At 33.7% G+C, this 27,359-nt stretch overlaps 2 protein-coding genes across 2 annotated transcripts; both read right to left on the bottom strand.

Moving 5' to 3' along the window:
- Positions 1-16,584: 16,584 nt before the first annotated feature.
- Positions 16,585-18,021, bottom strand: LOC145118728 (protein BRANCHLESS TRICHOME-like). The gene has a single exon (XM_079054413.1). It carries the CDS (start codon positions 17,733-17,735, stop codon positions 16,770-16,772), a length of 966 nt encoding a protein of 321 aa, XP_078910539.1. The 5' UTR covers positions 17,736-18,021; the 3' UTR covers positions 16,585-16,769.
- A 1,928-nt stretch (positions 18,022-19,949) lies between these two features.
- On the bottom strand, positions 19,950-21,293 carry LOC145118927 (ABC transporter A family protein). Its single transcript, XM_079054585.1, has 2 exons — positions 21,115-21,293; positions 19,950-20,219 (listed from the first exon to the last, which is right to left on the bottom strand). Exons 1-2 carry the CDS (start codon positions 21,235-21,237, stop codon positions 20,124-20,126), a joined length of 219 nt encoding a protein of 72 aa, XP_078910711.1. The 5' UTR covers positions 21,238-21,293; the 3' UTR covers positions 19,950-20,123.
- Between the last annotated feature and the right edge of the window lie 6,066 nt (positions 21,294-27,359).

The following is a 27,359-nucleotide window of genomic DNA, read 5'->3' as shown; positions in this document are numbered from 1 at the left end:
TTAGACACCTTATCCAACAATGAGCCTCATTAAGTCATGAATGTGTGTAAAGTTGCCAACTTTATGTGATAAGTGGTCTTAGAGAATCAGATCTGAGAGTTTGGCTTGAAGTCTCAATGGATTAAGTGCTTATTGGAGTAGGATAACAATCCGGGGAGTATGCAGGGCGTACCCAACTGATACGTTGCGCGTACTAGCCCAAGAAGGCGTACGCTAAGCGTACAAGCTGAGTACGCCCCGCGTACTCAGCAGATGGGCTTTTGGGGCTTGCATTCTCGGTTTGGGCCATAGGTTGGGTTTTCTTCTTTTGGGCGTTGTTGGGCCATTAGACTTATGATTTGGGCCTTTGGCAAGTGCTTTGGGTTCCCTTGGATTGTTTTTAGGCCATGATGGGCTTCGGGCCCAATTTAGAAGATTGGGCCATATTTTTGCATTTTGGGCAATAAGTGGACTTGGTTTTGGGCCAAAATAGGAAAATGGTAAAATGGTCTTTTATCCTAGGCTTGGGCTAATTACCTTGGATTATTAGTTATGGGTCGAGACCCAATATTAATTAGATGTTGTTTTATGATGATAGCACGAGGATTTGTCGGACCACCAAACAGAGATTTATCTGTGTGATTCAGCAGTTTGAGGTGAGTTTTCTCACCATGATTAGCAGGTCGAAAGCACCAATTCTGGTCCATGGTTTGTTATGATTAGGATGCTAGATGTCTGCATGACTCTTGTATGTGTATATGCTTGTATGTTTACTGGGTGGGGCCCGATGGTCAATCTGTATGCTATTACTTGTTATACTTGTATGTTTGTATGTTGGGCGGGGCCCGTTATGCGAGTTACGGTGAGGCCCATTATACTTAGTGGATGGGGCCCGTTATGCGAGTTAGGGAGAGGCCTGTTATACTCAGTGGGCGGGGCTCGTTATACGAGTTAGGGCAGGGCCCGTTACACTCATCGGGCGGGCCCAATATGTGTGGTATGTGGTATTTGGGGGAACTCATTAAGCTTCATGCTTATGCTTTTTAGTTTATGTTCAAGTACTTCTGGTGCACAGGGGAAGGGCTCGGGGTGATTACAGTGCACACACTATTTTGTTCCGCATTCTTATGATTACTCTGATGTTTTATGATCTAGATGATAAATTTGGATTACTATGGTTATGATGATGTTTGGATAATTGTTTTAGTTAATTAAAAATTGAAAATTTTTGGTTTATATTTTTGGGACGTTACAAATTTGTAGTTTAAAACCAACTTTGTCGCTTTTTCTTGAAAAAAACCTAGACGCCTTATTCTCCGTCGTTTGAAGAAATTGTATGCAACAAAGGCAGAACAAGCAGAAACAATTGCATTCGAGGTCTCGGTTTTAGCCATCACCACCATCATCAACCACTTGCACGAACTTAGCACCAATAACATTATGCTGCAAAAAGATTGACTCTCATCTTAGGATATTCACGACCCATGCTCTCAAATCTATAAGGAACCTAACCACCACCGCCATTCATTGATGTGGTTTCCATCTCCTTCACCACCACAACATCACAACTCACCACCTTTTGTACAGTGGGATGAATCTATAGAATTCAACTTTTTCCACTTGAATGTCACAATAATGTAGTAAAGGCCTCATCTGCACTCATTTTTTTTCAAAACATGTACTTACGTTTGGATGTTTATGATATATTAGGGAAACGAATCCCGTTTTGAAGATATAACGACATACATGTATGTTCTCACATGCTCTTTTCACAACTCTTCTGTCGCATAAGTGTTAAACAAACAGTTTGTGCTCTTAATTTTTTTTTGTTGTTCTTTAGTTCATAATGCGATTCTTATTTCTTAGGCTCGATTTTGCATCTCAGGTTCAATTTTTTTGTGCAGAAACCCCTCTCTATAAGGTACCAACCAAAGCTTTATAACGTTTTCTTAAAAATTGTTAATGTATTTGTTGTCTTAAATATTTTAAATAGAGGTCCACATACAAGTTTAAATTTGGATTATGGGCATATTTTTATTGCATTTAGTATTGACTTATTCAAAATAATTTTATTTACAAGTTTCTTCCAAATTCCCCTTTCTGGTATATCGTCTTGAATGTGAGTTTTAGTTTTTCCTTTTGTTTATGTGTCTTTTGCTATACATAAGATTGATTTTAATTAGATGGGTAATGATATGGTTTGGTTGTTGAGGCATGTGGACGAAGAAAAAATAGAACAAAGCAAGGAGATGGGACACCCCTCATCTTTGGAGATGCCATGTGAAACCCAATAACTCGCCTTTTGGAACCGGAACTAGCAATTTTCAAACCACGGTCGATATGAGCAGGAGCATGTCTGGTTCGTAGAGTTTGGAACCAATCATAACATGTTTTGGTTTTTGTTTTTAGATTCTGGAATTCATACTCATCGGTTACCCAATGGTTATTTGAAATGAATTTATATTGAAATTTATATGTTAAATACGTAAAGACTAAACAACTAGATATCAGTGAATCGAAAAAAGATATAAATTGGAAACTATATGTATTAATGTTTAAGAAAATTGGGAAATATATCATTGTTAGGATATTTAGACTTTTTGAATTGATTTTTAGACATTGAATTCTTTAATTTCTTATATTAGGCCAATGTAAGTTAAAAATCTTTGTTTGTATAACCATGATATTTCGTATTTTTAACTTTGGATTTTAAAGACTTCCTTTGATGTTGATACTTATATTCACAGATTTTAACCTAATATTTGCTCGATGAAATGTTTAAGAGAATTATTTCTTGATTAAAATACATAAGTTGATCTAGATCCGATTCATTTCCCTTTCCTTTGATTTCCCTTTTTTTCATAATTTTTTTCCCGATTTAATTGGTTTGATTATTCATCTATATGTTCTCATGTTTTTTTATCTCGCAGGTTTGATTTTTCCATCATTTTTCATTGTGCATAGATCCATGTAACAAGAAAATAGATATTTTTTCATTTGTTTACTCTGATTGATGTATTTGTTGCAAGAAATACAATAGAAATGGACTTTATGCTTCCTCATAGTGGGTTCAAGTATATGACTTGTTTATTGCCTCTTTTCTTTGACTGAGTTACTATATTTTTATTTTTTTGATTTTTTGTATGTATGTTTTTCTTTTACTTTTCTCGAATTTGGGTTTTTTATTATATAAAAATATGGCTTATTCAATCTAATTTGTATACGAGTTCATCTCAACCTGATGTTTTGCTATTACTGGTGCATTCATGGTGCAAAGGTATATAATGGGGAAAGTTGGATCAAATTGAAGTTGTGTTTATTCTGAATGTTAATGATACAACTCTAGGGTGATAGATATTCAATATTCGTTCTTCAACAAAACCAGGCCCTTGGACAAAGGTTAATAAAAATATTGGTTTATCATCTGTTACTTTGAAGATAATCAAACCTTGATATTTTATATTAATTGGTCATGTAGGTATTGCAAGGAGATGTTAAGCCAACAAGATTTGTAGGATACTCATGAAGTTGTTAATTTGTATCTCTTTGTGTACGAGAGAGAAATTTATCATTTGACCAATATGGCACACCGGATTGGTCAAATGAGTAGGCGTGTATTCGGTACATGGAATGAACAAATGATAAATTTCTCTCTCATATTCATGTATTCAAATATTTCGGTTAGATGAACATAAAATTACACACTATGAGATTTATTCCATTATAAATTGTTAGAAATAACAAAGGGCATTTTAGTAATTTAGTTTGATTTATGTTAGTTAGGTCGTTAGCAACAGTTAATTTGTTAAGCTTCTTTCCTTCTTGTATATATAATGAGTCTGTATGTCAATTGATCAATTTAATGAATACAGATCATTTTGCAACTCATTCCATTCTTTCAATTCAATCTTGATAACATGGTATCAGAGCTACATGATCCGATTCTTCATCTTTTGATTCAATTTTTCATCTGATTCATACTCTGTTTATTGTTTTTTTTTTGTTTCTTCAATGGCCGAATCACAATCTAATTCTTCTGGTTCATCTAATTTGTCCATTAATCATTCAAGCCCTTACTTCATAAGATCATCTGATAAACCCAATTTCTTACTTGTTACTACTCCATTCGATGGAAATGGATTCAACTCATGGAAACGATCGATAATCATTTCTTTATCCGCAAAGAACAAATTGGGGTTTGTTGATGGAACTATTTCAAAACCTCTCACTTCTTCACCCAATTGTCCTAATTGGTACAAAGCTAATTCCATGGTAATTAGTTGGCTTCTCAACTCGTTGTCCAAAAATATTGTTGAAAGCGTTCTATTCTTACAAACTGCATATGAGATCTGGAATGAACTCAATCAACATTACGAACAATCAAATGGAGCTCTTCTTTATCAAATTCAGCAACCGATTTTTTCGTTGTCTTAAGGATCTGAAAATTTTTCATCATACTTTACCAAATTGACAAAGGTTTGGGATGAGCTTCGCATCGTTCAAAATTTTCCTCCATGCTCCTGTGAATCTGCTGCTGCTATTCACAAATTCCTTGAAGAACAGCGTCTAATACAACTATTGATGGGTTTGAATGATAGTTACAAGATACTTCGTGGCCAAATACTGATGATGAAACCTCTTCCTAGCGTCTCAACTGCATATTCTTTGATCATTCAAGAAGAACAACAGAGAGGTATAACTAACAATTCTCAGATTAACCTTGATTCTATAGCCATGCATGTTTCATCTGATGTTCAAATCAATAAGAAGCAATTGATTTGTAATCATTGCAAGAAGTCTGGCCATACAAAGTCTCAATGTTACAGGATAATCGGTTTTCCTTCCAATTTTAAGTTCACAAAAGGCAAGAAAGAAGAACCTAAATCTATGGCTCAGAATGTTGCTACTAAATCAGATATTGGTATTACTGAAGAACAATACAACCATCTTCTTCAACTATTCAATGCTAGCAACATTGCCTCTTCCTCTATGAGTCAAGCAAATACCTCTATGAAACTTGATGCTTTGGAAAAGGAAGGTAAATCATTTTCTTTTAAACATTTTGCAGCAAATGTTTACAAGTCATCAAATCTTTTACAACCTCATTTATAATGGATTGTTGATACCGGAGCCACTGATCACATGTGTTCTAATAAAGAACTTTTCTCTATTTTTCATAAATTACATCAGCCTCACATGATTGGATTGCCTGATGGACATGATGCATCTGTTGAATTTTATGGTGATGTTACAATACATGATTCCATTGTCCTTCACAAAGTATTGTATGTTCCAAGATTCAAATAAAATCTTGTATCTGTTTCTCAACTTGCATCTCAACTTCAAACCTTCTTCTTGTTCACTGATAGATATTGTTTGATGCAGGACCCTTTGATGAAGAGTAAAATTTCACTTGGAATCTTAGGGAATCGCATCAATGATCTATATGTTTTTCATCATCATTCTCTTAAGTCCAGTTTGTCTTTCAGTTTCTCTATATTCAAACAGTTTTTTTGTTCAAATAAGTGTAATTCCAATTCTGATGTAATACTTTGGCACAATCGTTTTGGTCATACTTCAATTGAAACTTTAAAGAATCTTTCTCTCGCTCATTCTGATTATCATAATGATTCCCCTTGTTTAATCTGTTCTAAGGCCAAACAATCTCGTTTGCCTTTTCCTTTAAGCCATTCCAAATCCAAGGGCATTTTTGACTTAGTTCATGTTGATCTATGGGGTCCTTATAAACATCCTTCTCATGATGGACATAAATTGTTCTTAACAATTGTGGATGATTACAGTAGAAATACTTGGATACATCTTCTTAACAATAAGAGTTATGCCTTAACTCTTATCAAGGATTTTGTCAAGTTTGTCCAAACTCAATTTTCAAAGAAAATAAAAGTGATCAGGTCTGATAATGCCTATGAGTTGGGAAGTAGTAATTAAGGCATAGAATTCTATTCTTCTCAAGGAATCATTCATCAAAAATCAATTTCTTACACTCCACAGCAGAATGGAATTGTGGAAAGAAAGCATAAACACATTCTTGAGATTGCACGAGCATTATATTTTCAAGCAGGCTTAAGCACAAATTATTGGGGGGAATGTGTGAAAACAGTTGTTTATCTTATAAACAGAATGCCAACTAAAGTTCTTGATTTGAAGTCTCCTTTTGAAATGTTACATGGAATGAAACCAGATCTTAATCATTTAAGATCCTTTGGTTGTTTATGTTTTGTTGCCACTTCTGCAGTAGGAAGGGACAAGTTCATGCCCCGATATCAAGCTTGTATTTTTATTGGATACCCTTCTTCTCAAAAGGCTTACAAAGTGATGAATATTGAAAGTAAACAAATTTTTGTTACTAGGGATATTAAGTTCTTTGAGCATATATTCCCTTTACATTCACTCCATTCCCCGCAACCATCAACTTCATCACCTACATATATGCCTAATGCTTGTGTTGAAGACCCAACTGTCTTAACAGAAACAATTACCACTCCTGTCATTATTGATTCTTCTTCTGAAGTTGATGAAGTTTTACATGCCCCAAACCATAATGCACAAGCACAAAATCCAGCTCATAATATCAGACCTGTCAGAACAAGGCATCCTCCATCTCATCTCAAGGATTTCATTTGTAATCTTGCTTCATCTGATACTAGTGATTGCTCTCATACTATCACTAATCTTTGTATCCTTCAGAATACTTCAAACTATTCTATTCCATCAAATGACCATTTTACCCTTGCATTCAATGCAATTTCTTATGAGACTGAGCCTATGTTTTACAATCAAGCAAAAGGAAATCCTAATTGGGAGGATGCTATGCAAAAGGAATTAACAGCACTGCATCATAATAATACTTGGACTGTTGTTAAACTTCCTAAGGGTAAACGTCCTATATCCTGCAAATGGGTTTACAAGCTTAAGTACAAGGCTGATGGCACTATAGAACGATACAAGGCCCATTTAGTTGCCAAAGGTTTTACACAAAAGGAAGGAATAGATTATCATGAGACATTTTCTCCTGTTGTGAAGTTTACCACTATCAGGTGTCTTATTTCTGTTGCTGTCAAAAGAGGGTGGCCAATACAACAATTTGATGTGAACAATGCTTTCCTTCACGGAGAGCTTCATGAAGAGGTATACATGAAGATTCCTCCTGGTTTAGACGTTGGGTCTTCTACATTAGTTTGCAAGTTAAACAAGTCTCTTTATGGCTTGAAACAAGCTTCTCGTTAGTGGTATGCCAAACTCTCTTCTGCCTTATATACTAAAGGGTATAAACACTCTCAAAATGATCATTCACTTTTCCTCAAGCATACTAATGATCTCATTATAATTGTTGTTGTCTACGTTGATGATATTCTAATCACTGGAAATGATTCAGAAGAAATTGCAGCCCTTAAGAAGTTTTTAGATGATACTTTTAAGATAAAAGATCTTGGCAACATTGGTTATTTTCTTGGCTTAGAATTTAATCACATTTCTTCTGGTATAGTTGTTCACCAACAAAAGTTTATTAAAGAACTTCTTGCTTTATATTCCATCAGTGATTGTGTTCCTGCTGCCACACCATTGCCTTCAAAGTTTAATGGACATTCTCATGAAGCACAATTACTAGAAGATGTTGCACAATATAGACAACTTGTGGGAAAGCTTAATTACCTTTTACATACAAGGCCAGATTTATCTTTCACAATTCAGTATCTCAGTCAGTTTAATCAAAAACCTGCCCAAAGTCACTTTCAAGCTGCTTTACATGTTCTACAATATCTCAAAGGAACTATTCATCGAGGATTATATTTCAATGACAAGCCAACATTCAATATTGAGGCGTATTGTGACTCTGATTGGGCTTCATGTCCAGCAACTCGTAGATCAGTTAGTGGTTTCTTTGTTCTTTTTGGAGGTACTCCTATTTCTTGGAAGTCAAAGAAGCAGGTTACCATTTCTTTGTCGTCAGCTGAAGCAGAGTACAGATCAATGAGGCGCGTATGTGCTGAATTAGCGTGGTTAACAAGGCTTTTTCATGATCTACAAGTTCCTAATCTTCAACCAGTTCCTTTGAAGTGTGACAGCTTGGCTGCTATATATATTGCAAAGAATCCAGTTTATCACGAGCGTACTAAGCATATTGAAGTTGACTGCCACTATGTTCGTCAAAAACTACAAGAAGGACTCATTTACCTATCTCATGTTTCGACCAATAACCAATTTGCAGATGTTTTCACCAAGTCTTTATCTGGTATAAAAGCATAAGGAAGCAGTTGGCAATCTGAGTTTTCTTTCGCACCCTCCAGATTGAGGGGGGTGTTAGAAATAACAAATGGCATTTTAGTAATTTAGTTTGATTTCTGTTAGTTAGGTCGTTAGCAACAGTTAATTTGTTAAGCTTCTTTCCTTCTTGTATATATAATGAGTCTGTATGTCAATTGATCAATTTAATGAATACAGATCATTTTGCAACTCATTCCATTCTTTCAATTCAATCTTGATAACATAAATTTGGACATTAGTTGCATTTACTCTTCTGTGGAATATTAGAGAACCATAGCCAATACCCCACATTTACTCTTTTGTTTTGTTTCTTTTCAATCACCCATCCTTTGATTCCTTTCTAGAACCATCATTGATATTGGTTTTTTTATACAAATAAAATATTAGAAAAGGGGTTCATCTTCTTCACCTGTGTTGTGTTTTTGGTTGTTGCAGGTCTATTGGTCTAAAGCAAGAATCAACTAAGTGCTTTATGGCTTCACTTACAATCAAATGAAGAAAGGATGTTGAAATGAATGAATAATTGAAATTAAGTTGCTATTTTTGGTGATATTTTAATCTTTTGTCATAATTTTTTAATGATTATAACGTATTGATAATTTATACTTAAATATATGGTGTTTATATTTTCATGCGTTTGATTTGCAAAAACCTTGGTGTAACGCCAATTGTTGGGACATGTAGGTGTAACGACCATTTAGGTTCGAAGACAGCTCCTGTCTTTGGCCCGAGTTAATTCTTACTTTAGTTTTATTTTAAAAGAAATGTAAGAAAAAATTTATTGTTTCAAAACGGGGTTGGCTAAAAAGAAACTCCATTTTACCATTTAGACAACCCTAATTAATTTTTGAAATATTTTATTGGTTGTAATTGCATTGTTTCCGAAAAAAATGATTACAAGGAGTTGATTATAGGTTGACTTTTTATAAAAATGATGATAGGGTGTCTAAGGGGTGTCTTATTAGCAGCAACCTTTCAAAACACATATTCTGTTTTGGTAATGTCATTTACTTTCGTCATTATATCTTTAAATGAAACATTAAATACTTTGTTTCTTAATTTTTTTTTTTAAAAGCAAGTAATATTTATCATAATTGCAGGTTCACTTCCAGTTCCATCACTTTTTACCATAGCTAACTACCACATGAGTTTTCCATCTAATTCCTTCAACGTAGTCCTTTGTTTTTATCTTTAATTGAATATACTTTCATTTCACTTATGTATATTCATAATTATTCTCAAAGAACTATAAAATCCATCAAAATAGATAATAACGATTACAAATCTTGTGATATGTATTCATAGTAATTTATCTCAACACACATTACATGCAAGAGTGACATATGGATATGGTAGGTTGGCATTCAGCTCAAGGAATATGATGATGCTATCTACACATAGTTTCAGCTTCTGTGGACTTGACCACATTTAGGGTTGTGACAAAAAACTGAATAACCAAATAACCGAACCGAACTAAATGATGTTTGATTTATTTGGTTCGGATTATTTGATTATTCGGTTAATTTGGTTTGGTTAACCGAATAAGGATACCTTATTTGGTTTGGTTTTGGTTAAGTTTTGATGATTTTGGTTAAACCGAATAAGCTATTTAATTAATATATATTTTTATAGGTTATATCTATAAATTAACATTGTATATTTAAATTAATAGATATTTACTAAAAATTATTTTCGTAACTCATTATTTAATTATTAACCATTATAAGTTTACAATTGCTTATATATTGTATTAAAAAACAACAATTAATTAGTCAAAATGTCAAATGTCAATTAACCTTCGGTCAGTTATTTTCTCTTCATATACGATTAAAACTATATTATCCCGTCTCTACAACTTTTATGGCTACATCAATACTTCAAGACAACATATCATGAGAGATTGAATATAATATATTATTTATTAGTGTATTTGTTTTCATTTGGTAAAATTTAGTATGTTATTTTTATTTTAGTTTAAAATTTATTGTTAAATACGAAATTTTATTCAGTTTTATCGAAACACCTAACCAAATAAACCGTAACTAAATTAACCAAAATTGATTAAATCAAAGTTTATTTCATTTGGTTATGGTTAATTTTAAAATATAAAAAAACCAAAAAAATCAAACCGATTAAACCGAACATTGAAAAAACTGACCAAATAACACCCCTAACCACATTACATTGTACTTTTGTATAGGTACGATTTTTTTTAGTAATATATATTTTTTTACAATAATTTTTGAGTTTTTTTTTGGCAATCAAATTTCTATTCAATTGTAACAAGATTTAAAATATGATACAACGAAACAATTTTTATAATAAAAAAACATCTCAAAAATTATTATTATTTTTTGGAGTGTGATTCCATTGATGTTATTGTTTGTTTGTTAAGAGCTTGAAGCAACGGATCCATGTTAAACTTTCGACATACATTAACTCAAAAAGTATTTGTATGAATTTTCATGATGAGTATTTTTTTTAGAACGGCAAATCTACACTCCTCTTAAATTACACTTAATATCATTTATGTCTCCAATGAGACTTGAACCCTCAGCCTCTAGGAGTGAGGGTAACACCCGGTACCGTTGGGCTAGAAGCCCTTTGATCACGATGAGTATTTGAGCTTATAAAATCGTATACGGGGACATATTTTTTTTTTAAAACATAATTATGGATCAAACGAAACAAGATCAAACAAATATTTTCTTTTAAGGGAGGTTCAAAAGGCACCACACCGCATCACAAAATGCAACTTATAATTTTCTGGTGCGCGATGTAATATTCTTAGGCCACATTTTATGATGTGGTTTGTGGTTTAAACTCTAAAATGCAATTCAACAACAATAAAGTTTATACATCAAAAAACTATGTTCATGTACATTTGTAAAAAATCCAAACTTTTCATTTTATTTTTTTATTAATTTCATTTTGTTTAGATGTAATAAAGTTTTTGCGCAAAAAACCAATTGCCTCTACAAACTAAATTTTGAAAGAAATTATTCGTACCCGACGCTTAGTACAGGTAAACGGCTAATATATATATATATATATATATATATATATATATATATATATATATATATATATATATATATATATATATAAGTTGCATCGGGTGAGGACTTCAATTTTGATGAAGACTTGAAGATAAATTTAAGCTGCTTATTGCTAAATATTAATGGGTAAGATTTAATAGGCTAAAAATAAATAAATTTAAAAAATAAGGGTGCAATTATGTAGTTCTCAGAAAAAATGGATAATTTTTGTAATATTTGAGGGTAAGAATGTAAATGGGAAAGGAGCTCACGTCGTCTAAGAATACGCGCTGGACGCGCCAAAGCTACCAAACATCTGGACACGTGTCATCTTCCCATTAAGTGGGTTTTTTTTTTCCGTTTAGTTTTGTTTGCGTAACTTTTTTTTTTCTTTGAAAAAAAAAATTTGAAAGAACTAATTTTATTAAAATTTAATTCTCTATAAAATGAAAACAATAATAAAATTTTGAAAAAAAAATATTTTTTATTTTTAATTTTTATAAAAAAATTTAGAAAAAAATTTCTCTAAAATCATAAAAATTTAAAAGATACTTCTACTCAATATACTACTAACTTTCTAAAAATAAATTTTCAAAAATAAGTTTTTAAAGTATTTATTTTTAATTTTAAGAAATATTAATTTAAAAAAACTATATTAAATATAATATTATCCAAAATGTGCCGATTTAAAACATTTATGATTAAAAAAAAGCGTTTGATTCAACTTATTTATGATCCTTAATTTTTTATTATCTAAAAATATTTCGACTCAATTATTTTATAATTCTTAATTATATTTTTATGATTCAAAATATATAATGATCTATATATTTATTTTTTTTAACAAAAAATTATATTTAATTGAATATGTTATTGATAAAAAAAATCATATGATTCAAAAATGATTTGATTCAAAATACTACGATTCAAAATAATTTAATTCAAAATTTTATGATCTCAAAGTAATATGATTCAAAAAAAGTATGAACGAAAAATATTTTGATCCATAATATTCTTCTTATTTAAAATTTTATAATTGGTAAACAGTAAAAACTCAAACCAATATTTAGTTTAAAAAATAATAATAATAATAATAATAATAATAATAATAACAAAAATAAAGAAAAACAGTAGTACCTTCAAATATGTAGTAAGATATTTAAAAAATAAATGAAAAAAATAAACGAGAAAATAAAAAGTAGTTTAGTAAAAAATAAAAATAATAAATAATAAAAAAACATTAAAATCGAGCATATATGTATTTAATTTTTTTAACGAAAAAAAATTAAAAAAAAATAATAAACTCACTTAAATAACGTTTCATGGACGTTCGTCGCACAAGATTAAATCATCGACTCGGTATTAGTTAACATGGACGTCGGTTGCATGCGAACGCACCACATCCAAGTATTTGAGTTTGACGTTTGTGTCATTGACGAAATAAGTGGTGGAGAATTGTCCTCACAGTCTTCACTATTTTTTGAGTCCTCACTGCAACCGGACCCTATATATATATATATATATATATATATATATATATATATAGAGAGAGAGAGAGAGAGAGAGAGAGAGAGAGAAGAAGAAGGATCATTTGAGAACTCAAAGTTTCCCGAGAACCCGAGAACTAAAGGTGGAACGTTGGATCAAAAAAAGGAAGGGTCGAGATGCAAGGTGGCATTTTTGTAAATAAGTAGACAAAAAAAGAAGGAGGCGTATCTTAATTAATTCAGTCAGGGGTATTATAGGAATAAAAGTATAATTAAATAATTTATTAAATCTAATATCTGATAAAATAAATTTTCATCTCTCTATCTATCCTACCTGTTTTCCTCTCTCGCTTAAACCTACGATCCATCCTCTGACGACTCACCTCCGTCGAATAGCCTCCAACCTCCTCCATCATTCGTCGTCGATCGCCTCCCTCCTCCCTTCACCGGCCACCTCTACCTCTGTCAACCGCCACACTCCTTGATCTCACGTTCTTCATAGAAAAAACTCCACTGAAGATGCTTTGATTTTGAATCGGTTTGTCCGCTATTATTGCACATCCGTTCTCCCTTGTTTCTCTATCATCATCGGACTACTCCATTACGATCGAGATCTCTCTTCTTCCCCTGTCGTTGCGCCAACTACTGATTAGATAACAGAAGGAGAAAATGATAAGTGTTCTTCATTTATTCTCATATTTGTAACTACTGTTGCTTGTTTTCTATTTTCGTTCTCTAATCTTGAATATTGTATTAGAAGTTAACTTGGAAATCCACATTTACTTTCTCTGTTAAGTCATGCTTTATGTCATAAGTAAAGAAGAAGTGGTTTGTAAGATAATTTTGATCTGTTCTTATCTTAATTGTAGTTACAGGCCTATTTTTGGATTTGGTGGGGCTCTTTTAGAGTTTTTCACATTGGTAGCAACACTCATCTTATATTGAAAAAAACCAATAGATTTCTTACTTGTATTCATCTTGATTTCTAGGTGTGTATCAAAATGGACACAGAACAGGAGTCTGAATGGAATGCAACACATAGTATCTTTATCAGTGAAGATCTTTTGACTGTGCTAAGCTTTAGCTGCAATTTCTTGCAGTTGTAGACAGAAACTGTTGGCTTTATCAAGGCTAGACATTGCAATGGGCAATCTATAGGTAACTCAATTGATTATTACTTTTTTAGTAATAAAAACTTATAATTTAATGAAAAAAAACTAATTTCAGGTACAATGCATGTTGGCTTCCATTTCTTGCTAAACATTCAGAGTCTAAAATCACTGATGGACCTTTAGTTGTTCCTCTTGATTGTGAATGGATTTGGCATTGTCACGGACTTAATCTGGTATATGATTATGAAACAAATACTCATTTTTCCAATGATAATTTCTGTAAAAAACTTTATGTTCTTGATATATTTTTTTACAGGTTGGATACAAATCAGATTATGAAAAATTCTACGGAAGTATTCTTGACAACTCTAATGTTGTCTCTTCTATTAATCAAAGAACATCAAGAAAGGAAACAGAAGAAACATGGAACAAATTATACCCTAATGAACCCTATGAGTATGACATGTCACGTGCTTCCTCAAGTGAATTTTCAGAAACTTTATATAATGAAGGAACTCAAAGCTTTTCCAAATATGATTTTGTTTTAGCTGTTGAAAGACAAAGCCCATTCTTTTACCAGGTAAACCTTAAAACTAGCTAAAGATTACTATAAAAGGTTAAAAATAACTTTTTTTTTTGCAGAATTGTTTGAAACCCTACTCTTTATGACAGGTGTCAAGGCCTCATTTCAAGAAAGATTTATTCCTTCAAGATACACTTATAATGTATGTGTGATGTGTCACAAATATCATTCAGATTTTTCCATTCAGGTTCCTATCAAACTATAGTCGTGAGAGCTTTCTACAATTGCAGATTTCTTGGATTTCAGGTAATTCTCACATAATATCAAAAATTTTATATAGAAAAATGATGATGAATAAAGAGATTTACATGTGAATCACTTGTGACACATGTGAATCATTTGTGATTTACATGTGAATCACATGTAAATTATGTGAATTAATTATTTTTTTCTAACCATATAGTTGATTTTAATTGCTTTTATATTAAGCTTCATGAATCACTTGTGATTCACATGTGAATCACTTGTGATTCACATGTGAATCACTTGTGATTCACATGTGAATCATATTAATTATTTATTTTTCTAACCATATAGTTTATTTTAATTTGTTTCATTTTAGCAATAACATATGAGTTATATGTGATTCACATGTAAATCACAAGTGAATCATATGTAATTCACAAGTAAATCACAAGTGATTCACATATGAATTACATGTGATTCACATGTAAATCACATGTAATTCACATGTAAATCACAAGTGAATCACATATGAGTTACATGTGATACATATGTAATTTACATATAAATCACATGTAATTCACAAGTGATTCACATATGAATTACATGTGATTCACATGTAATTCACAGTAAATCACAAGTGAATCACATATGAATTACATGTGATTCACATGTAATTCGCATGCTAACCACATGTAACTCACAAGTAAATTTCATATGAATTACATGTGATTCGCATATAAATCATTAGTGAACCACATATAAATTACGTCTATATGCACACATGTATTTTTGTGAGTTTTCTTGCATTAATCATTTTTTTTCTTGTATATTTGGAAGAATTTGTGGAAAACATTGAAGAGATGAAAAATGATAAATTAAAGAAAATATAGAACACAAAGACATAAAAACGCTTTGAAATTTTGTTGTATTTTTTGGTTTTTTTGTATTTTATTTTGTATCGAATAAAATACTCGTATTATTGTGTTTATATATTATTAAATATAAATGGATTTTTTTATATGTTTACTTACGAATATTATAGTATAAGAAAGATATATACATGTACTTGAAAAATATACATATATGCATAAAAAAGGTTGATTTTTTTGTTAAAAAAATTAGAGTTTTTTTTTTTAAATATTCCAGTTTTTTTTTTTAATTTATTGATTTTTAAAAATTTACTTTTTAAAAAAAAATTGCAGCTTTTTTGAAAAAATTACTGTTTTTTTTAATACATTTTTTTTAATAAAATTACAGTTTTTTTGAAAAAATTGCAGTTTTGGTTTTGAAAAAAATGCAGTTTTTTTTTTAAAATGCAGTTTTTTTTTTAAATTGCAGTTTTTTTTAAAAAATATTTTTTTTTCAATTAAAAAATAAAAAAATCTCCATTTTTTTTAAAAAAAATTGAAAATTATTTTTTTTAAAAAAATCCGAAATTTGATTTATTATGTTAATTTTTAGAACTTTTTATTAATATTTCCAATAAGAAAAAGAAATTAAACATTTAATTAGATCGGTAAGATGACGATCATGCCCTTAATGAATTAATTTTGATTTAACGCTCCACCTTTAGTTCTCAGGTTCTCGGGAAACTATGAGTTCTCAACGGATCTCAACCATATATATATATATATATATATATATATATATATATATATATATATATATATATATATATATATATATATATATATATATATATATATATAAACAGGATCAGGTGAGGACTCATTTTAAACTGAAGACTCGTAAGGACACCTTAAAAATATTGAAAAAAAATCTTAAAAAAATACAAATCATAATGAAGATAGGCCCACTTAAAATTGAGGTTAAAGTGAAGCATGTGCCCATGGTCCTTAAATCATTACCACCATTTGAAACGAATATAATTTTACAAACAAACACTCCATCAATATCACAAACACCATATCCATTTACTATCAAATCTTTAACATAACACATGAAAACAATCACACCCGTTTACTTGAATCTTGCGATAAGTTTAGGGATTATTACTTAATCAACACAAACCACATCAATAATTGTTTATAAGAAGGAAAAAGAATATTAATATTAATGTAGTCAAGTAATAATCCACTTAACTCATGATTAGATTGTTGGACTGGATTTGTGTCTTCTGTTTTAGAAGTATCATCAGTTGAGCCTTCTGGCATTCCAATTTTGTACCCAAGTGTCTGCCTCTTGACCCGATCGCCTTAACCACTCGCGGGAATTCCACAAACCCTCGGATTCCACGTTTTATGTGAGGGTTTTCGGGCTCTAATGACACCTTTCTACCTTTTAATTTCAGTGATTTTTCAGATATGACATTGCGGTTCTCTTTCGAAAGAACAAGGCATTTATTCTGCTCTTTTTGTTCCCGATGACGATCTCCATCATTCTTCTTGTGGATCATTTTGGTGATTTCCAATTCCGATATCCTTTCTTCTAACATGATTTTTGCGTCACTGAGCTTCATCTGGACCCTTTCCTCTCTCAATACTTCAGCCACACGCAACATCTTCCTCTCCTCTTCCATGTCTATCTTTAACCTGCTTATCTCAGCCTTACTACATGACACCTCCGCTGCAAGCTCTTCGCATACTTTCTCCAATGCTTCCTTTCCTTTCAGCTCCTTTGTCAGCTTTTTGTTGATAGACTCGGCCTTTTTACGAGCTTTTCGTTCGTTCTCAAGATGTGCTTTGAGCTCCATGATCTGTGCTCGTGCAGTGTCGAGCTCTGAATCCATGAATGGCTTGATGAATGTAAGATCCCAGAAAGATGTTGCAATCTTACGAGTGGAAACAGGCAAATGAAGAAGATGGAGTTGCTTCTTCTGACCCACTTCTAGCTCTTGTTCTTGTTCTTTCTTTTCTTGATTTTGATGGTGGTTTTGAGGACAACTATAGAATGGATTTTCGTACAGTTTCCAGGTTGGGGCTGGGGTAGGGGTAGGGGTAGGGATAGGGATAGGTATGAGAGTGGAGAAAGAATGATCTTTTTCATGGAAGGTTGCTGTTCTTCCATTGATTGTCATCATCGTTACCATCATCTCCCCTTCCATCGACTTCTTTTCTTATGCAAGATTAAATACCCTTTTTTCTTTTCAATTTATTTATAAAAATAAAAAATTTCCTTTTATACCTGGCTAGCTACCTTTCTTGAAGGAGGGACCTATGTCATGGATGGCGATTGTTAAAAGGAAAAGGAGACATCACATGCTCTTCTATCTTTATCTAGTGACACACTCACTCATCATCACTCTTAGTTGTGGAGAGCACCTTACCTAAATCCTGCATATATATCCCCTTCACTTCACGTCTACATCTTCTTTGATTGTTACCCGTATCCTGCTACGGTTTTCAGGACTTGATATATGCAGTTCTTAATGGTGTCGAAAATGCAAGTAAATTGAATTAAAATTAGACGTACGCTAGCAATTTCTCAGCACGTGTAGGGGTTGTGATGAATGGTATATAAAACCATAGTAAAAGGCAGTTTCTTTTTAACTTAATAAAATTGATACGTTAAGTCGTTACCACTTTATTTATGCGGCTATTCCGACTTAATTTGGACAGAATAAATAAATGAGTAATGCTAAGAATCATATATTAATTTATTAAGCCACAATCCATGCCGGCCGGGGCAACCATACTGTAATGGCTACGCTTCCAACAAAGTTGCATGCGTTTGATTCTCATGATATGCTTTTCGGCTAAATTAGGAGGAATGGAGAAATCGTATTACTTATGTATATATATGGACTATTGATATAACTGGCCATAGAACTATATGGATGTATACATTTGGATCTAAAAGTTCAAAATTTGTTAAATTAGACTCTAATGATAAGACGATTTTACGATTATTGACCACAGTCATCTGTTATAGCAGGTAACTAGTTTTTGTGGCATGTCATATAGTTATTTCTCCCGTAAAATATCCCCTCTATTTCCACCCCATCCTATTGGAGAAGATTTTGTCCCTAACATTCTCATTCGTCCCCGATTAACCAAAATCAACCACTTAATTATTTATTTATTTTCAAACATGAAAAAGCACTTCAAGGGAGCTATCGTCTTTGTTGAAGTAATCTTCTCTAGCGAATTTGGTAGGAGCCTTTTTACTTTTTTAAATCAAATATTAATTCCAAAGAAGAACACATATCAAACATAAATTATTAAAATAAATAAATAAATAAAATAAAAAAATCCGGAAGATGGAAGATGAATGAACGTGTAAATCTTGTTCATTCTTCTTCATCTTCATCTTCTTACGGCAAACCCATATTTTTATTTAATTATGGTGAGACGAAATTTTTTTGGTTTAAAACGAAGAATAAATATAAATTCTCTTCCCCTTCAACGGATTTGTATAAAACATAAACAAAAAACACGATGCAATAGGAGCTGTAATACCCCTCTTTGTCAACGCTAATTTTATACATTTTGTATAAAACATAAACAAAAAACACGATGCAATAGGAGCTGTAATACCCCTCTTTGTCAACGCTAATTTTATACATGTTTTTTTTAAAGAAAATGGAAATTCTCTAGCCCTCGCTTGTGTGGGGTACATAAATATCCAAATAATGTATGTGAGTGGTGGTAGCCTGCTAGGGTGTAGGAGGAGGGGCAGTGTCTATGATGAATTTTACGGTGGGAAACTGGCAATGATAATTATGGTTGTAAGGAAACCTAACTGAAATTGATTAACACCACCATAGATCTTCACCATCCCGATCAAAACGAGAGAAATGGGTATAACCTATTTGTAGATGTCAATGGTATTCTTCTTCTTGTTCTGGGAATATGTATCAAGTGAAAGAACTAGAGCACGAGATGATTTTTGTAATAGTAATCTTTGTAATTTTGAGATCTAGATATAGGAAGGTGTTTGGGGTTGCTTTTGACATCCATAATAAGAAGTTTTTAGTGTTTAAATAAAAAGATTTCATAAGCATTTATTGATTCAAATAAGGAGTTTTTGATAGTTACTTCTTACTTACTTTTTTGTAACTAATCTACCAAAAAGGATAAAAAATCGAAGTTACTGATTGCATTTCTTTGATGGATGAGAATGAATAGCAAACTATCTCATTCAAATGGATAAAGCATATGTTTATGCTTTTAATGGCTGGAAAGAAAAGGCACCATATGTTGCCCTATTGGTGGGTCATATATGCCATATCCCATCACACTTCATACCACATGGATTGTTCTATCTTTTGTATTGCTACAAATTACAATCCATCTTTAATTACAGAAATAAGTGATAATTATGCAGTAAAATCCTTCAAATTGACTGGAAGTCATCCATCTCAATAGTCAATCCACATTTGTTATTAACTAAGACAAAAAAAAAAAAAAAAAAAAAAGGGCTTGCACTACAACATTCAGTAAATTTTGAGTCAAACCAGATGCTTGGAACTACCAAAGACTCTTTGACTTCCTTATTCTGCACCTTCAACCGGTTTCATTGCTTCTATTTCTTTTAGATTTTCCAAAGAAGAGATGCGTCCATCCAGAGATTTATAAAAGTCATTAATCTACATCACCATGGATATAATACTTTGTTACAACTTTAGGAACAATGTTGTAATTAGATATATGTACTTTTTACAACACAGATATTAACACTAAATAAGTTTTTATACACCTAATAAAAAATAAATACCAAAGCACAAAAAGTGGGGTCCAAATGCTAAAGAGTATTTCTATACAACAAGTTCCTTAAAGACATCAATATTAAAGCTCCCACTAGTGAATAAGTTTCCAGCAATGCACTTGTATGCATGTAGCAAGGTTTACTTAAGAACAAAAATGGAAGTTTCATAATACAGCTACATTTTATCAAATGGGAGGGATAAAGAAAGTAAGAAACAATCCCTAAAATGCCATGGAACTCTAGACTCAAGATTTCAAACAATAATAAGGATTTTTGTCTTTCTACCTCCTCCAAAAGCTTTTATTCGTTGCTAAATGTATAGCATAAACTTCTGAAATTAATGAAAGCATGCTTTTATTTAAAAAGTGCAGCTCAAGAAAAGAAGGTTGATAGATCTATAAGCATATTCATTTAGCCTATAAGCATGTAAACCCCATGTTTTTCAAATATATAATCTAGGGCATGCTGCAAGATAAAACTCAATGGTTGCCCACAAAAACTAAATCGTTTTCCTACTCCACATAACATACTGTCAATCCAATTTAATCGTGGTTCATGTATGGAAAGGGCATGCTGATCGGTTACCTAGGGTTCTGATTTTGTGCGTTTTATATCGAATCACAGCATAATAGCACCAACATTTATCAATTACTGTTGTAAAACTGAGAGAATCACTCAGTCAATTCGAAATAAAGACGATAACGCATTCGGGATACACCACCGGTAGTAATGGGACTAATTGGTACACAAAGTAGAGGAAAAGGGAAAGAGAATACCTGTTGAGACATAGATTGATGAGCGACCTTGTAATCCTTGTGAAGAAAATAGAATCCACCGGCTGAAGCCACCGCAGCGCCGGCGAAGAACGAAGCGAACCTCACCCTGAGTACGTATCCCATGACTTCCCCGATTCAATCGAGAGAGATGGCGAAAGAGGGGAGTAATCGAAGTATTGGGCCGATATAAACAATTGGGCTTTTCGGAAAAGTAATTTATCTACAGGATCAGCCATTTGTCATATACAAGAACAAGACTTTCACCACACCAATGCAAGAATGACCAAACTCAAATTGTCGATTGAGACTTTAAAAAAATAAGGATAAAAATGGTCAAAATTTTAGAGTCATTTTTCAACTTAACGGTTTAACTCATTTTTTTTTTCTTTCGGCTCGGCCAAAGCGGTTTTTCAGTGCTTACGTACACCACATGTTTAAGATTTTTTTTCTAGTTATCCCTATAGATGAGTTTTGCCAACATATGTCTTATGTGGAGTATCGTACAATCCTTAAATATCGGCTCATGATTCCAATATTCCTAGCTGACGAGATATGTCTGATGTATCGCAAGGCATGTTTGGACTCTTTTGGAGAGCATGCAGTTCACTGTAAAGAACTCTCGGGGTTCAAATATAGGCATAATATGGTTAAGAATGTTTTGTTTGACATATTTAAGCTTGTCGGAGTTTATGTCAAGAAAGAGGCACCTGTGAATTTCTTGACTGACCCGGAAGAAGGAATGTCAACCTTTAGACCGTCTTACGTTTTGATTTTTGGATGAGTTGGAGGGAAACATGCATGTGTGGACCCACAGTTTTAGATCCAAACCCCATATCTGGTAACCAACTCATAATAATAGCCCCTAAGAAAGAAGAGACCCACAAATGCAACATTCAAGAAGTGACATCCGATACACAACTATTGAATCAAACAAAACAAACTTTTAAAATCCACATAAACTCAACCAGTTGGTCACTGAGCCTTCCGGCTCCCTGAAATGTCCCTACAACCAATCATGCCAATAATACTAACAATCTAAGACCAAAGAGTCTCCATCAAATGACTATTGAGACCCACCCATATGAGTCATACAACCATTGGTTCATGATACATCGTGACACCCTCTAACCACTAGAATGATAAGCTCACGGTACGACGCCAACCTTGTCGTCATTCCATCACTGTCCTTAAGACCGACGACCAACACCACAGATGCATATAGGTACTAAACCATCAACCCACCGACTTGCAGTAACCCAATCAATATCCCTCTAAACACAAGACGAGACATACTTTTCTATAAAGCATAATTCCTTTCACTGAACATGCTACTACCAACGCAAAATCAGACGAAAACATGGTCGCACGCAACCAGAGAATAAGATAAGCGGTCGTACACGTGTTCCAATTTAAAGGCTATAAACCAAATAATAACCATGCCAATAATTCGAACCAAGTGTTCTCATTCTATATTACTCAGTCCATATACACCCCTCATGACCATATTTGATGCACTACTACAATATACACCCCCAAGGGAAAACACATAACCAACCCTAGATTTACTGCTTTCTTTCTTCGTCACAACCTTACACAAAGGGTGAAGTACCAGTAGACCTAACAAAATTACGAACCTCAACCGTTAACAGAAACATCCTCATGAACGACCGAAACAAGATCCCACACCTTGATTGAAATTGAACAGATCCCACCAATACGTAACTAACTCGATAAAACTTCCAAATTTATCTTGAAATGTTGCTAAAACCCAAGCTAGATTAATCCAAATACGAACGACATGCCAAAATTGGAATCTGTGTAGATCCAAAGTCATACCTGAAAAACTAAACAACACCGCTCCGCATCCGAACTCCCAATAACCAAACAGCTGCCAAACCCGATCCAAAAACCAAAATATAAAACGTATAATATTTGAAGATAGGTTGACGTATCCATTGAACTTCAACTGATATAGCTCGAAACTTTCAAAAAACCTTAGCTATTGACGATGAAAGAAATGACCAATGATTGAGAATGCATTGACAACTAATCCAATGACCCAATACACTACTGAACAAGCACATGAGGAACTACCCATACCAAACTTTGAAGTTTATTGACCAATAAACAACTTCCCATCCTAGACTGTAGATTGGAATCTATACAACGAGCTGACAAATTCCTTAACAACTGATACTCAACCTGAGTGACCCAAATGCCTCTTGACCTACTCATCGAAATTCCGAAAAGGAGTCACTAGATACAACGAGCTACTTGTCCAACAACTTCCTTCCGTGAAGACCACTCATGCATTCCTGAGCACATACATCTGATGACAACTTGCTTTGCACCCTTGTCTTGACCAAATCTTGAACCAAAGTCTCCAATACCCGAACCACTGATTCCTGGGATCCATTATTCTAAAACCATAAACTCTAGCAGATCGATGATCCTCCAAGCAGAAATACCCAATTCTCCCCTTCTTAGGGTTCAAACTACCATTGACTGACATCGTAACAAACCAAATCCCAAACCGGCTCAACCAGATACATGGCACCCCTGACTCTTGAAATGAATAACACAACGCAAGATGATCCTCCAGATAAAGACCAACAACATCAAAGAGATTCCAAATCTCAGGTGGAGATCTCGGAAACTTCCCAATCATAATCACCCTAACATCAAGAATCACATGCAGATGCCCAAGCAATAATTCTGACAGTCCATTCGTAGCACCAATTCTCTATCTAGAAACAAATAAACTACCACAACCCTCACCTATAATCCCCAACCATCAATTCATCGAGAGAATCGTTCATAATTACAAGGGGTATCATTCTCATAGTCGGGATACATCAAAGACAACAAAAGTTGTCGCTCCCGATTCACTTCCCCTGATCACCTGGAACAATCAACTAGAACCCGGCCTAACTATACTCGAAGAAAGCAGGCCTTTGATCTCATCTCATGTCAACCATACCACGAAAATCCTCTTGTGCATTCCCAAACTGCTATACCTGCCGCAAAAAACCGCAACTATACAGTCCCATGTTAGGTCTACACCCCAACTCTGAAAATCACATGTCTACTCTCTCTTTCCTTTAAACGTGGAAAGCTAGAAGAACATAACCCTCTTCGTAGATAGTGACATCTTAATCCATCTGTGAATCACTTAGCCTCCGACTGTAATCCTCGAGTCGATCATCATAATGGCTTCCTTCTTGAGTCCCACGACTCAACTGGAACTACCTTGAACAAGGCCCTCAAGACCTCAAAATCAACTAACTCACCTAGGTTTGCACCACTCAAACCTAAAATGACATGGACACTAAGGCTGAAACAATTAATAGGCCCATCCTCAGCCTAAAAAACCATAATCGATAAACTGATAAAGACGGAAACGCACTGCAATGAATGATGGTGCCAAACAATACAATCTACCCTCAATCAACTCCTTATAATCCCCGAAATTTTCCTCGATTTGAGTATGGATCATGTGCTTTCAGTAGTACGAGCCCAATACTACCTTCCACACCTACCCATATTTTCCTTAATAATTGTTTCGGATCCTCTAAGTAACTACTCATGTCCACTACCGTCCAGTCCAATCACATATACCCGCTCTCAAATGAATACACACCGATAAACATCGCACCAATTCCCCTAAGGCAATTCCTAGGCTCTCCTAGCATCCCCACCCCACCCTTCCGCCAACTACTGAAGGACTCCTTCAAATGTCAGCTAACTACTTCATGATTACAATTACATGCAACAAAACTTAAATAATCTTTCAACCAAAAGACCTAACCCAAGAATGGTTACACTCAGACAAGAGCTATGCAATAGGGCCAAATCAATCACCTGAAGATTATTTAACTTTCACAACATGTAACTTAAGATATTCGTTTATTAGTTAAATCACATCAATAAGAGTCCCACAAAGCATAGAGCAAGCAACATTCGTGTGGTAACACTCTATAGGCCATAAATCACAAAAGGCATTGTAACGTCCCATTTTCACAACCAAAAATTTTCGTTTTATTAAAGTAAAACTTCCCAATTATAAATCCATTATTAAGAAAACCATTTATTCCAAAACACATTTATTGAAAATCAGAGTAATTTAAGAAATCTGGAATCCTCAATGCTGCTGATGAGTGTGTACAGTCCCGCCTTCGCCTTCCTATGATCACCGATAAAACCTAAAAAACACATACAATTGGGTAAGCATAAAGCTTAGTGAGTCTTTCCCTAAAATACCCCATACGATAAACATACAAGCATACATAACGTCCCACAATCATCAGATTGCAATGCCGAGGCCCAATCAGTCCTCCGACTGGAATGCCAACATGCAACGGGTCCAATCAGCCATCGGGCTGGAATACCCAGGGTTTGTTGGCCTATCGCCTCAACCCAACCGCTATTCCCGAGCCTCCATACCTACAGCTTACATCCGGGCCGCACCGGGTATCTTGGCCTACAACACAAACCAGGACCATCTCAACCCACTACCACCATATATCGATATATAAATAATCAAGGATCAAGTAGCCCCATAATACAGACAGTCATCAATCATACAACTCACTACTTCCTGTTGGTGATTTTATATCATCAATATTATTTAAGTGTAATAGGATTAAATTTGTTGACAAAAAGTGATATTGTTGAATATTGAACAAGTTAGGAGGGTGTAGGAGTGCACACTTGTTCAAGTTTTTCAAGATTCAAAGTACACTGTTATTTAGGGGCGAATCCCCTAAACGAACGAGGGTCTGGGGGCAGCGCCCCTGGGAGCAGGGTCGCAGGGGCGGCAGCCCCTAGCGGGGTCTAAGGGGCAGAGCCCCTGACTGGGGTCAAGCTACCACATCAGCGCGTAAATTTTTTATTTGTACTATGTTGCTATATTAAAAAATGCATCAAAAATCCTATTTTTAGAAAGTTGACCCTTTTTCCCTGAGATCCGTTTAATGATAGGTTTGGTAGTTTTTTATGACAGTTTGTAACTGTCTAGTGATAGTTTTTAGACAATAATCATATAGCCGTCTTGGTCATTTTTCTGGTACATCTTTTGAAGAACATTTCACATACATTCTCTGATTTCGTATCTCTGAATTTCATCCAATTGAGTGTTCGATCTGTACCATCAAAATACTTCAATTTGATAGTGATTCACGACTTTCAGAGAATCCAAGCAATCTGTTCATCCCCTTTTTCTAACAAAAATTGAAGTATTCTATGATTATGGCAAGTGGCGATTCTGTGAAGGATATGACAAGCAAGTTTGACAAATTGAACAAATTTGAAGGGCAAGATTTTCGTAGATGGCAGAAAAAGATGCACTTTCTCCTTACTACTCTGAAAGTGGTGTATGTTCTGAGTACACCCATACCTGTCTTACCAGATGCTGTTGAAGATGAACCTTTGGAGGCAACAAGAAGGATATCAAAGTGGGAAAATGATGATTACATATGTCGTGGTCATATTCTCAATGGTATGTCTGACTCTCTTTTTGATATCTATCAAAATTTCGAATCTACAAAAGAATTGTGGCATTCTCTTGAATCCAAGTACATGGCTGAAGATGCTTCTAGCAAGAAGTTTCTTGTCAGTAACTTTATGGGTTACAAGATGGTTGACTCTAGGCCTGTTATGGAACAATTCCATGAAATGTTAAGGATTTTGGGACAGTTTGCTCAACACAGTCTGAAAATGGATGAAGCCATTTCTGTGGCTGTGATCATTGACAAACTGCCCCCTACTTGGAAGGATTTTAATCACAATCTGAAACATAACAAAGAGGAATTGACTTTGACTCAACTTGGAAGCCATTTACGGATTGAAGAGTCCTTAAGGACTCAAGAACTTGATAATAATCCCAAAGGCAAGAACCAAGTTGGTTCCTCTTCTGTGAACATGGTGGATGGAGAAGGATCAAAGAATCAAAAGAAGTCTAACGGAAAAAGGAAGTTTAAAGGAAAGGATGACAAGTCTTCCAATAAGAAGGCTAAAGTGGTGTGTTGGAATTATAACAAACCGGGTCACTTCAAGAAAGATTGTCGTTTTCGTAAAGTGAACAAGGATGGTGTTTGACCAAGTGGATCCAAGGATCCAAAAAAGCAACAAAGTCAGACTTTTGATTTCATGCAGAATTCTAAATATATTCAGAATAATATTTCTGTGATTTCTGAAGCACTTTATGTGCAGGATGATAATGTTGCATGGTGGGTTGATTCGGGAGC

The sequence above is a fragment of the Lactuca virosa genome, chromosome 6 (genome assembly GCF_052849685.1).
Source record: "Lactuca virosa cultivar CGN04683 chromosome 6, Lactuca_virosa_CGN04683_v6, whole genome shotgun sequence".
Classification (NCBI taxonomy): domain Eukaryota; kingdom Viridiplantae; phylum Streptophyta; class Magnoliopsida; order Asterales; family Asteraceae; genus Lactuca; species Lactuca virosa.
The sequence above is the reverse complement of the archived record's forward strand: the minus strand, read 5'-3'. Positions and strand labels throughout refer to the sequence as shown.

Bases quoted from the DNA above. Each gene is read 5' to 3' on its own strand.
- LOC145118728 (XM_079054413.1), bottom strand. From the start codon at position 17,735: ATGGAAGGGGAGATGATGGTAACGATGATGACAATCAATGGAAGAACA.
- LOC145118927 (XM_079054585.1), bottom strand. From the start codon at position 21,237: ATGGGATACGTACTCAGGGTGAGGTTCGCTTCGTTCTTCGCCGGCGCT. The intron at 20,220-21,114 runs GTATTCTCTTTC...ATGGTGATGTAG, and splicing joins ATCAATCTATGTCTCAACAG to ATTAATGACTTTTATAAATC.